General features: G+C 38.3%; 1 protein-coding gene across 7 annotated transcripts in view; it reads left to right on the forward strand.

The window, feature by feature from the left end:
* Positions 1-13,929, forward strand: part of fryl (furry homolog, like) — a 143,537-nt gene that overhangs the window by 30,030 nt on the left and 99,578 nt on the right. For 6 of the 7 annotated variants that reach the window (XM_079830579.1, XM_079830580.1, XM_079830581.1 and 3 more), the window contains exon 1: positions 8,656-8,987. The exons of the other annotated variant lie outside the window; for it this stretch is intronic. In XM_079830579.1, the coding sequence (XP_079686705.1) occupies positions 8,780-8,987 (208 nt within the window). In that variant the 5' untranslated portion in view covers positions 8,656-8,779. Of the gene's footprint in view, positions 1-8,655; positions 8,988-13,929 lie in introns of those variants that run through there. 7 annotated transcript variants of the gene reach the window in all.

Consider the following 13,929-nt stretch of genomic DNA (forward strand, 5'->3'; position numbering starts at 1 on the left):
TAATGCGTTACCTCCAACACTGCAAGTACGTATATTTTTATGAAAGTGACCATTATAATGGGGTAATCAAATATAGGCTATATGCTTTTGTTTTTATTTTCACTTTTAGTTTTGTGAATTTTAAAAACAAAATCATTAATTTTGGAGGTAGCAGTTCATTTTCACATTCACGACATAGCACAAACACGTGTGGACCTAACATATTTTTTAAAAAATACAAGTAAAAACGGTTTTGTTTGGCAGGGCACCTTTTAAGATATTGGTTCGTAAAAATGAGAATCTATTAAAACCGAGAAATCCATTTTTGTCGTTTTTTCCCAGTCCTAATTTTAAGCAGGTTTTCAGAGCACTGCAAGTCTACCATTGGTTGGACAGACAGATAGTCTCGCCCCCAAACTCACATCTGCGTTTGAGTCAATGTTGCTTTGTCAGGTTGCTCAAACAAACGCAACAATGGCAGAATTTGAAATGGCAATTGCTATTATACAATTCAGATTTCAATGTTTTGATGAAGCTACACAGGCCCAATGTTTACACTTTTGGGGGGAATCTACCTACAAATGTCTTATTCACAGTTGTCTTTACAGTCGGGAATACCAGATCAGTACTATTTAAAAGGCAGTTTGTTGCAAGCATGAATGTAGCTGGATGCTCCTGTAAAATACGGAAACTCGAGAGAGAGAGTTCTCATCAGTGTTGAAACTGTGGTGGGATGTTTCTACAACAGATTAGCCCCGAGTCAGCCAGTGAGGTGAATGGGGTGAGTTTGTTTAGCGTTGAGTAAAGACCTATTTAGAAACACACTCTGTGTGAGAACAGCGAGTAACAGCTTCCTGTCGGTTGGTCGTCTGTTGAACATGTGAAAGCCATGTAAGGCTGATGGCGGACAACTGTCAATCATGTGCTTCAAAGATGTCTGTGTTGTATTTGGATGCACAGAGTTGTTCTGCGTGTGTTTTCCTGGCTTGAGTAGTTCAGTTAATCCACTGTAAATCACCTTCGGGTTAAGGGGATGTACCGGTCTAACAAGTTCGATCCTTGACCTCTTATAAGTGTTTCTCACATTCTTGACTGATGACGGCTGCAGGCCCCTCAGAAAAAAGAAAAAACCCGAAATGTCAATCAACGCCAAAACCAATAAGACCATGAACAGAGCAGCAGGTGAACAAGAAGAGACGGAGGGGTGTACCTAAAACACAAACGGAAAGAAACGTTAGATAACATTTTGTGGCCGAAAAACTGCATCCTGTGCAAGACAGGAAACATGAATCAGGAACAATCTGCAACGACACCGTTTTGAGCAAAAGTCTATTTCCTAAGAAAAGAGATCTCAAGCAGAGATGTGTGTTCATACAATAGCAGGACTTGATGTGGTGCCTAGCTGGTGTAGATCACTGCATCACCACACAGGTCGAAAACTGATCCTGAACCGATCGGCATCTAGAGAGACTCTCAGCGCTGCCTCTCTTTGACGTCAAAGCACTGATTCAGGAGCAGTTTCGTCTTCAGTTTACCATGAAAGCTGGTTTTCCTGTTTTGCCCATATTGGTCTTTGTGTTGCAGTACCAGGGCCGTGTTGAGCATTGTTCATGCTGTTTCCCCTCTGACATTCCTGCGCTGATTTGAATCTGGGGGCCCGTCTCTCTCTCCCTCTCTCTTTCTCTCTTTCTGTCTTTTGTTTCCCTTCTCCAGCATGCTCGGCTAGACTGCAGGCCCTTTAGGGCCGGGTACAGGCACGTGGGTGCACTGAGACAGTCCCACCGTGGGCTTCACTTTGGTCACAGTTTTCTTATTTAAGAGATACTCTAGTCAGAAATGAAAGTTCTCTTAAAATGAAAATGCCATCGCAGATGCATATGACTCTTTTTCTTCTGTGGAACACGAACAGAAATATAATACATCTCTGGTTGATGCTTCAATGTTTTTGCGATTTGTCATGATGCTAATGTGAATGATTCTGTATCGATGCTTAAAAATAAAATAATAATCTTTTTTTTATGTAATAGGCCTATAATACATATTAATGTGGTGTTTTGTTGTAAATAAAAGTAGGCTAATCTTATTAAATATTAATGGAAAAGGAAAGAAGCAAAGCTCTTGCGTCTCATGTTTCGTTTTCGGTTTTTGCGAAAAGAATAGGGCCCTATGAAATCCATTTATTTTGTCCCAAATTCAGTTTTATACATTTTTTTACTAATTCAGGTTTTTTTTTTTTGTTTTTTTTTTTGGATTCCATTTATTTATTTGTTTTTGAAAAATGTTTTTTGGTCACCCAATTTAATGGTTAAATAAAATTTTAGTAATCAAAAATCATGTCTAATTAATTAAAATCATGAAACATACAATTTAACAATCATTTATTCAAAGCTTTAAAAAAAATTACATGTTTAGGGCCCTATGAAATAGAAAATACAAAAAAAAAATCTATTTTCTGTTTTAAGTTTTCTGGATTCCATTTGAATGGTTTAATTATATTTGAATAATCAATGATGATTTAATAATCAATGATTTAAGAATGAATTCTATATTTTTTTTTCATAGTGTTGTGTATTTAAATTTGTATAAATTCTTTATGGTCTTGGCTAAAAACCGAAAATGCTTTAAAAAAATGATTTATTTATTTCTTATTTTAAATTGGCTTATTTTTGTATAATTGTGTTAATAAAAGAGTTTTTAAATGAAATTCAATCATTTTAATGATACTGAATTAAAAAAATGCAAGCCAATATATATTCTATATTCACCCTATTCTAGCTTAGGCTACTCTGAGTAATGTCCAAAACTTCAGTGCCGTATTTCAGGCACTTTTTGCATTTTTTTTGCCTCTTCATGACAGATCGCTTCCTATACTCCTCAGTTGTAAGTCACTTTGGATAAAAACGTCTGCTAAATGCCTGTAAATGTATGTAAGCCAATATATAACTACTACGTAACTGGTGCGCTCACTTCATTTTTCCTTGTGCTTCGCGTCGGGCGGTTCTTTGCCTCCACGTTGTGCTTTAAAATCCATTAATGCACAGCTAGCCGTGGATTATCCCACTTATACCATGGTCATTTGCCTACATTGACAAATTCAAGCTGTTATTGATGTTTGCAGTGCAATATTTGACCGGAAGGGTAAAACTGACGGTTACTCGTGAGATCTAGCATTCTGCCCACTTTGAATCAGACACAGAGATAAAGTAGTGCGTAAGATTACATTTATTTGAATTCATTATTGAGAGAGAGAGATTCGTACCTGCGTCTGTTCAGCGTCTCTTAACAACGAAGATGTGCGTTTATTACTTAAAAATAGCGATGTAACCCCATCGTTGCTGAGAAATATAATGTAGTGATCCAGTAGCTATTAATATAGAACAGTGATTCAACTGACTTGAAACTACCTGTACATTAAGCGATTTTATTGCACACCTTCCAGCCAATCAGAATTGAGTATTCAGACAGACCATGGCTTAAATGATACATGAGTGGATCAGGTATTCTGAGCTTGTGTGAGTGAGTGGAGGCGGGGCTAATTTCATATTCATTGTTCTGCGTATACTAAATGAAGCAAGGGTATATTTAAGGCATGAAGAATTTAAATATGTGTAAATATGTAGTTTTGGTGATCAAAGATTAATTTAAAGGGATAATATTATTGACAAAAGGGGGATTTTTTCATGCACACAGACCTTTGCCATGGTGTTTCATGCAAATAGGACTTTGAGTTTAGTTCAGTTTTACGAGGAAAGCTTCTGCTTTGTGTTTCATCATCAAGGTTGGCAGCGTTTTGGGCCGTCAGATATGGGTTTTGTGTTGTGTGTCTGACACGGAGGTGTGTTTTGAAGTAATGAGTGAGTTAGAAACTTTCCAGAGAAATCTGATTCTCCCACATCATCACTGTGTGTGTAAGAACGGCTGTGTTGTCACCTGCTTGGTTTATGTCCTGTTGTCTACCCTTTGCTGCTTATAGACCAAATTGAGTGTTTCCTACAACACTAGTTGATTTATTATTTAAGCCCCCGTGAGATTTAAAGTGCCCGTAGATCAAGAATTAGTTAAAATCTTACAGCCTTGGTTTTTTTATTTTGTGCTTTGGAGAGACTTGCACAGTCCTACCAGTGTTTCTTCTCTTTCTCACAAAATGATATACATCCCTATACATGGAATGTACATAAAAAAGTGCATTTTTGTGGTACCCTGTCCTGAGGTTTGCCAGTATTGCTATTGGCCACCCCTAGAGGGCAGACTTGCGAAGAGATTTTAGGTATGCGTGCACGCACACAGAGAGAGCGAGAGAGAGTTGGCTCTGTCTGAACTTATTCTTCTCATTCTCATGCTACTTAAAGCTTATGTAACACTATTAATTTGTTGTTTACTAAATATCAAAGGGTGTTTTTTTTTCCAGAAGTGGGTAACACATTGATAACTCTAACATAAAGAGATTCAGAGACTATTTTGGGCCACTAATAACAATCTATGTATGCACATTGGTTTTGTCTGCTTGCACATTAATGAACTGAAACATTACATGGCTTGCTTGACATGTTCACACAGAGCTCAAGGGTGTGAGCATTTCCTGTGAATCATTTGTGCACATTTTTTTGTTCTGTCTGTCTATGTGAGCAATGAGTCTTGTGAACGAATGAGGTTATATTAGGCCACAGTAGGAACAGAGAACTTTCTGTATGGTGCTGAGGTCATTTCCTCCTCCTGGAGCTCCTCTCTACCCTTCAGGTGGCACTGTAGATGTTTTGCATTTTGAGAAGTTTATTTTGACTAGGGCCGAATTTTCCTTCACATTATAATATAATACAAACGTTAAGAGTTTGAACCAATTACAACATTTATGAACATGCTACCGTTCAAATGTTTATGTTAAGAAGGCCGCATTTATTTGATCAAATATACTTAAAAATATATATATATATATATTTAAAATAACTGTTCTATTTGAATATACTTTAAAATGTTTTTCATGATGACGTGTGTGTGTTATTATCTGATGACGTCACTTTGGAAAGGGTTATAGTTGTGTCATTCTTATATCAAGGATCTCGCACAAGTCCATGCTCTTCCGAAGAGTCTGTTGTGTCAGTGGTGCTGTCAGTGTATAGATTGGAGACATGGCAAGAGTTAGTGTCATCATTATGACGTCCATTGTCAGCAAAAGCAGCCTGCTGCTCATTTGAATATGTTACAGTGAGTCAGCACAAAGGCCTGCCATATGCAAAATGCCTCCAAGAACATTTCCATTGATATACTTCAGGACACCTTACATTCGTCAAACCAAGTACACTGTAAACCCGAATAAGTTTGCAAAACAAAACAAAAAATTGAGGTTAAGAAAATTAAGTTAAGAAATGTAAAGTTTAAGTAAGCAGAACTTGCAGATTTTTATTTTGTAATCATACATTTGAATTGCTCTGAACTTGAAATATTTGAGGAAGCTAATTCATACATTTAACGTCAAAATATAATGTAATCTCAAATTGTAGTAGTGGAAACTTTACTAGCTTTAACTAGCTAATTCAATAAATGTCACCCATGCTAATTGGTGACGCAATGCTTTGGTAGCATTAGCATTTGCTGAATGAGTACAGTAATATAAAACATTTATCATACAGTGAGGAAAATAAGTATTTGAACACCCTGCTATTTTGCAAGTTCTCCCACTTAGAAATCATGGAGGGGTCTGAAATTGTCATCGTAGGTGCATGTCCACTGTGAGATACATAATCTAAAAAAAAAAAAAATCCAGAAATCACAATGTATGATTTTTTTTAAACTATTTATTTGTATGATACAGCTGCAAATAAGTATTTGAACACCTGTCTATCAGCTAGAATTCTGACCCTCAAAGACCTGTTAGTCAGCCTTTAAAATGTCCACCTCCACTCCATTTATTATCCTAAATTAAAAGCACCTGTTTGAGGTCGTTAGCTGCATAAAGACACCTGTCCACCCCATACAATCAGTAAGAATACAACTACTAACATGGCCAAGACCAAAGAGCTGTCTAAAGACACTAGAGACAAAATTGTACACCTCCACAAGGCTGGAAAGGGCTACGGGGAAATTGCCAAGCAGCTTGGTGAAAAAATGTCCACTGTTGGAGTAATCATTAGAAAATGGAAGAAGCTAAAAATGACTGTCAATCTCCCTCGGACTGGGGGCTCCATGCAAGATCTCACCTCGTGGTGTCTCAACGATCCTAAGAAAGGTGAGAAATCAGTCAATGACCTGAAAAGAGCTGGGACCACCGTTTCCAAGGTTACTGTTGGTAATACACTAAAACATCATGGTTTGAAATCATGCATGGCACGGAAGGTTCCCCTGCTTAAACCAGCACATGTCATGGCCCGTCTTAAGTTTGCCAATGACCATTTGGATGATCCAGAGGAGTCATGGGAGAAAGTCATGTGGTCAGATGAGACCAAAATAGAACTTTTTGGTCATAATTCCACTAAACGTGTTTGAAGGAAGAAGAATGATGAGTACCATCCCAAGAACACCATCCCTACTGTGAAGCATGGGGGTGGTAGCATCATGCTTTGGGGGTGTTTTTCTGCACATGGGACAGGGCGACTGCACTGTATTAAGGAGAGGATGACCGGGGCCATGTATTGCGAGATTTTGGGGAACAACCTCCTTCCCTCAGTTAGAGCATTGAAGATGGGTCGAGGCTGGGTCTTCCAACATGACAATGACCCGAAGCACACAGCCAGGATAACCAAGGAGTGGCTCTGTAAGAAGCATATCAAGGTTCTGGTGTGGCCTAGCCAGTCTCCAGACCTAAACCCAATAGAGAATCTTTGGAGGGAGCTCAAACTCCGTGTTTCTCAGCGACAGGCCAGAAACCTGACTGATCTAGAGAAGATCTGTGTGGAGGGGTGGGCCAAAATCCCTCCTGCAGTGCAAACCTGGTGAAAAACTACAGGAAACGTTTGACTTCTGTAATTGCAAACAAAGGCTACTGTACCAAATATTAACATTGATTTTCTCAGGTGTTCAAATACTTATTTGCAGCTGTATCATACAAATAAATAGTTAAAAAATCGTACATTGTGATTTCTGGATTTTTTTTTTTTAGATTATGTCTCTCACAGTGGACATGCACCTACGATGACAATTTCAGACCCCTCCATGATTTCTAAGTGGGAGAACTTGCAAAATAGCAGGGTGTTCAAATACTTATTTTTCTCACTGTATGTTTGTTCTCAAACTAAGCCCATGCTCCACTCGTCACCATGATGGAAACCCCACAAAAAAACCCCAACATAACAGAAACTCTTCTAAACCAGCAGAGCAAAACAGTAACACTACTTAATCTCCAATTTAACGTTAATTTTGCACCAAAAAAAAAAACATAATATAACACTTCATTTTGGCATGTACTGTCCCTTTTGAGTGTCATGGCAAAGCATGCTGGGAGATAGAAATCCCAGGCAAGTTTCGATTAAATTTAAATTGAAAGAAAATTTAAAAGAAACAAGTTCATAAAACCCAAAACAATGAAACAGTTCAGATTACTTAAAAAGTCTCAGTTTTGGGAACTCAAAAGAAAAAGAAAGTTCTAAATACTCATAAAAGTGAATTTGTTTGAACTAATTTGTTTAATTTGAGTTGGCTCCACTCAAACCAATTCATTATTTTGAGCGTTAGGGTTTACAGTCTAGAAACCTTCTGTATCTTGTATCTTGAATATTTCTCTTTTCACATTTTCCAGTATGCACTTTATTTGTCCAAATAGTCTTTATAAAGCTTATCTGTGTGTTTTCATCAAAACAAAGTTAGATACGTGTGCATCAATGAGCAGTCAAGCAGATCAAACAATGTCTCACAAACTAGTTCTCACCCGCTGCCCTGCTGCAAACTGGAAGTGAAACCAGCAGCCAGTGTGCGTGGGTGTGTGAGATACTTTGTTTGTTTTACACCATGCCTTCTGAGCTATTTTTTTTATCCTTTTCCCCCAATGTAAGGGAAGTTATAGATGGTGTGTGAAAGAGGGGGATGTGAAGAGCAGCTCTAGTTAAAAACCTGATAAAACTTATCAGAGCGCAGCAGCACGCCGAAGATGCCACGCCTTCTCACTTTTTGTTATGCACTCCCTCGCCCATCACAGACGGATGAGTCTTCCTCCCTCCCTCCCTTCCTTCAGAAAGGAGAAACGTCTGGGCGTGGTTGGTAGCAGCTGTGTTTTGATTGGCCTCTCTCCCGGGCATGCGTTATCTCCCGTTGGACACGTCCAGGCTCCGCCCAGATAATGCGCTCTAGCTGAAAGGCTCCGCCTACTGTCATCACATCACCACATCAGAGCGTTCAGTCCATCCTGCATGAACAGACAGGTAGTAAGGTTGGTCTCTCGCTGTGTAAAAGCTCAAGGGAACTTTGGGTTTTGTTTTGGGAAGTGCTCACAGCTGGCCTGTGGCATGTGGAATACGGGCAGGTTGAAGAACACAGCAGCTGGATCTACAGGTGCTCGCTTGTACCTCATTCCAGCCTTTGTCGTCTTGGATCTACCACCAACAGCTTCTGCATTACAACAACAGATCATATGTGCTTCGCCTGGGTGGTTGTGTGTGTGTGTATATAGACACTTCTAATTTTAACTGACACGACAAAGAGGAACCTGCAGTGAAGTCAGTGTTTGACAAGCTGTGGTTTGGCCTGGGAGTGGACTTTCTGCAGTCGTCAGTCCAGTCACAGACGGCCTGATTTCTCAGAGGTGATGGTGGGTGGCAGGGCTGTCACTGTGCACCCGCACAGGCGCCTGGAGTGAAATTGTCACAGTGCAAACATGGAATTCCTCAAGAGCCTCGTTCCCACGGTCATCTCCGGGGACGGCGGGCTGCCGACGACGGACACGGGGGGAGTATGGCCAAAGGAAACCGGCCCTCGCTTGCTGAGGATGAAACGGCTGGTTTTGCAGGCCAATGAAGAGGAGCAAGACGGATCCAGTCCGACAAGCCGACCAGCTGTTCGTCTTCAACGGCATCGTGCTAAAGGTACCAACGGGAAAGATGAAGGGATGGGTATTCAAACATGGTTTTAACTCTAGTAAAGAGAGGACTGTTTGATTAGGAGGCGTATGTGCGAGGTGTGTGTGTGTGTATGCACTTTTTGTTTATAGTTGGACTCTGATATAAGAGTAATCGCAGACAAGAGAGAACAAGCAAATACTTTGTGTAATCGAAGTCTTAAGTTGCTCATCAGGTAGTCTAAAGTGAGAATTACTCAAATATAAAAGTTGGGTAACACTTTATTTTAGTGTCCTTGTTACATGTGTTACATGTATGCATAATTGCATGCAACTAACCCTCAACCAAACCCTAACCCTATAGTAAATACATGTAGTTAATTAATATTACTCGGCACTTAAATGTATAATTACACTGTAACAATGAAGTGTAACCAAAAGTTATTACAAAATCAGAAATCTAATACGATCAGAACTATTTTAAACATTTCAAATACATTTAAAGAATGCAATTTACCACTCTCCCCCATTCATATTGATCTGAAGCAGGGAGCTCTGGGTAATCGAGTGTTTAGATTTCATGACTGAATTATTTCATAAAAACCGGGTGGTAATTATAACTATTTTTGAGCACCAAATCAGCATTATTAGAATGATGCCAAAGCTGAATTTTTAGTGTCACATGATCCTTCCAGACATCCCTGTGCATTTTCGAAGCCATGACGAGAAACTATTTTAAATAATCCATGGGGCTACTGATGACAAAATATGATGAGAAAAATAACACTGCTAGATTATTAATAATACCGTCAATGTTTTTGAAAAAGAAACATCTAAAAGAAATATGACTGTCTCAAATAACCCAATCATAGTCAATAATGTTGGCCGTTGCATTTGAGCTGAAACTGAAAAGTGAACACTGAAGTGCTTTGCGAGCGGGTTAATAAACTCAACCACATGCATCCTATATGAGATTAAACAGATATACAACATAAAAGTAATATTACAACTTCCATCTGCACAAAAGGACATGAATGCTCAACTGAACTTAACCATGCTTGTCTGCATTTGTAACTCAAAGTGTAAACTAAAGCACAAAGAATTTACAACACTCAATTACAAAAGTGTTGTCATTATAATGTTATGTAGGCTATAGAGTGGTGCAGGTATGACATCACTTTGTAGGTAAAAACGCGGAAGCGAGTTAGCATTTCAGCACTTCCGGTTCCATCTTCCTGAAGACGATGGGTTTTAAATGACTGAAATTAGATCAGTGGTTAACACAAGCTCAAGACACTTTCATGTTTTATTCTAAGACATGAAATACATCATTACCCCACGTTTGATTTTTTTTGAATCTGTAATGTGTCTTGAAAAAGTGGCTAAATGGACTACAGAGGTTGTCGAGGAGATTAAACGGCCTTTTATAGCCTCATTATGCTCATAATTGTGCTCTTATAAACTAGTCCAGCTCAAACGTTGTGGGAAAATGTTTTGAGATTAAAAACTGAAAGAGTTGTCGGAACACTAACCAATTAGACCTCAGATACCGGCCAAAATGCTGCTATAAATAATCAGAAAAATATATATATATATATATATTTTAGTCACACCGATCATCATTTCAATCGTCGCTGTCACGTCCAAAATTAGAAATTATTCATTGTTGCATACTATTATAGAAATAATGACTAATCAGCGGTCACCAGGCTCTTCCCACCAACCATCATGTCAAATATAGGCCACTTTTCATGATCCTTTGATCTAGTCAATTCCCAATGGAGAAAGTCACACCCTATCTTTTTCCCTTCACATATCCTGTTTAATTTGGCAATTTTACGTCATAATCTGATAGATTTCATTTTGACATTGGAGCTATGTCGGCTGATTTACTAGAAGAGAAATCAAGGTTGACCCTTGACTGGGCCTGTGTGAAAGGGAAGTCGTTCCTCCTGTGAAGAGAGACTGATGGTTAAGTAAGACAGTGTTTGTTTATGTGCTCATAACTTGTCTGCAGGAAGCAGATGAATGCATTTGTGACCATAAATGTATTGAAACTCGCCTCCCCTACAGGGTCAGATAGGGATACACGAGGGTCTTTGTGTGTCATTCATGGCTGAGCCAGCTACGACCACTCTTCTTGGTATGTCAGCTCCTTGGCTACAGGAAAACAGTGTGGGGAGTGTGATGTTGCATCACTGCATGTGACTCTGCATTCAAAAGGCAAAGTGACCTCCACGCATTCAAATATGATGGAAAACACCAGTTCAAACTGGACCAAAAAAGTTTTTTTTCCCTGTATCTTTCGAAGGCTGAGATTCTCTGAGTGTGTGGTGTGTTAATAAGTGACAATACACAGGTCTGTGTGTGTATGTGTGTGTTAGTGGGTGTTTACATTGCAACCAAACCACACCTTGCTCTCCCCAAATTGATGAGTCTTGAGTGTTCAGGCGAGGATTTGGGTTTTGTACCTGCCAGGACATGTTCATGTTCCTGACTTCTCTATATTCTTTAAGTTAATAGGGCTGCAACTCAGAATCACTTAATCTGCTGAATTGTTCTGCATTTTGCTTAATGCTTCACTTCCAAAAATATGTGAAAATAAGCATATACTACCGTATATGTGTTTGGTGTTAGTAGGATTTTTAAATGTACAAAAAAACCCCCAAAAAAACAAAAGAAGTCTCTTATGCAATCCAGAGCTGCATCTGTTTGGTCAAAAATACAGTAAAAAAGTAATACTGTAAAGTATCATACAATTTGTTTAACAGTTGTTCTCTAGTACTAAATATATTGTCAGATGTAATGTATTCCTGTGACGACAAAACATCCATTACTCCAGTTTTCAGTGTCATTCTAACATGCTGATTTGCTGCTCAAGAAACCGTTATTATAAATGTTGAAATAATGTTGTGCTGCTAACATTTTTGTGGAAACTGATACATTTTCTGATGAATAGAAAGTTTAAAAGAACCGCATTTATTTGAAATAGAAATCCTTTGTAACATTATAAATGTCTTTTAATCAATTTAATATATCCTTGCAGGATAAAAGTATTAAGTATAAAAAAACTTACTGACCACAAACTTGTGAACAGTATGTATACAGTAATTTACATTTTTCTTTTTAAAATAATAATGCAACAGAACAGTAACTTAACATGAATAAACAAGAAATGTCAGTAAAAGTGGTTTACAATCTAAAATGTGCAGTAATTAAAAAAATTATAATCATGCAACAGAACAGTTAATAACTTAAATAACCTGAAAAATGTTTATTTCTTTTTTCTTTTTTGTAAATTACTGTTCTATAATTTAGGATTTAGGATTTAAAGTTTAATTAATTAACACCTAAATTGAATGTTTAACCATGATTATTTAATCATAATACACTCCCTTTCTTTGTGGCTGGATTTGATACACACACACACACACACACACACACACACACACACACACACACACACACACACACACACACACACACACACACACACACACACACACACACACACACACACACACACACACACACACACACACACACACACACACACACACACACACACACACACACACACACACACACACACACACACACACACACACACACACACACACACACAGTATTTGCAATTCAATAATGACTGCAGTATTTAATCACTTGCTGTCAGGATGAGCTGTTTTAAAAATTGAGAATGCAAGTTGAGAATGGTTGTCTTTTTGATAATTTTTATTAATGATTTTAATGGATTATTTGTTACTCAAACAGCTGTCATTTAGGGATTTGACGGTGAGGACACTGGATAAAACCAGTATCACCGGCGGGGGCTTTTCAAATCGGTAATTTTAAACCAAAAGTAAAATGCGCACCGACGCTTGGGCATTCATAACGGAGCGATGCGGAGCAAAGCGACTTTCCTATGAAAGTTAAGTTTCCAGTAGGCATGAACTGAAAACGCACCAGACTGGACACTCCGTGAATGACTGTACGGCCATAAATCTGTGCACTGTGCGGCCGTGAATGAATGACCGTGCGGCCGCCCTCATTTTAGTCTCGGTTTAGAATTGGCTTCAATTCGGGGACGGGTTACTTGAATTGTGGGTTCATTAGCCTATTATTCTTAATGAAAAACTCAACAACAAAACAGTACAATGACAACATGACACCGGGACAAGTGGATTTTTTGAAGGGGCAAGTGAAAAACAATTTTACTTGCCCGACGGACAAGAATCCTGGTTAAAACGTCAAAACAAAAAATAACTAGGGAATCACCAAAGTGCAATGATTCTGCATTCAGTTAGTGTAAGTGGAGATCGATAGTGAATAATATAATATTAAACGAACTGACATTAACAAGGTTGTGCTGTTGAGGCTCGCGCAGCCTCTCGAGGAGAAAATCGAAAACAAATGAGCGCCACTCACACACACAGAAACTCAGTTAACATACACAATTAAAATTGTGCAGTTTTTATATTTATAACATATGATACAGCTAAGCAACATTACACTAACAAGAGTGTTGTTTTCCTGAATACCATCACGACTGAAAATGACACTGATTTCATACGCCAGTTCCATAAACAATTTAACAAAGTCACTTACATTTTAGAAGCAATATGGACTGTTTTTGTTCTATTTCAGCAGCGAAAATAGCTCCAAACAAACATCACAGCAGAACCGTAACGCATCTCACAGCAACAGTGTGTGTTAGTTAATGATTCAGCGTTTTAATGAATCGGTTGAATCAAAGATTCAATGGCCTATTCGTAAACGACCGCCAAATTCTTGAATGATTCAGCCGTTTCACTGAATCGATGGTCACCTGCTGCCACCTACTGGTGGTTTAGTTTCATCTTTCCAACATTTCTTATTTGTATATTCAAAAATATTTAAAATAATCTCATAACATTATTTAATGCAGTTGTAATTTTAATTGTGTAAATGATTTAATTTGATTGGTAACAGCC

The sequence above is a fragment of the Gobio gobio genome, assembly GCF_949357685.1.
Source record: "Gobio gobio genome assembly, chromosome: 12".
Classification (NCBI taxonomy): domain Eukaryota; kingdom Metazoa; phylum Chordata; class Actinopteri; order Cypriniformes; family Gobionidae; genus Gobio; species Gobio gobio.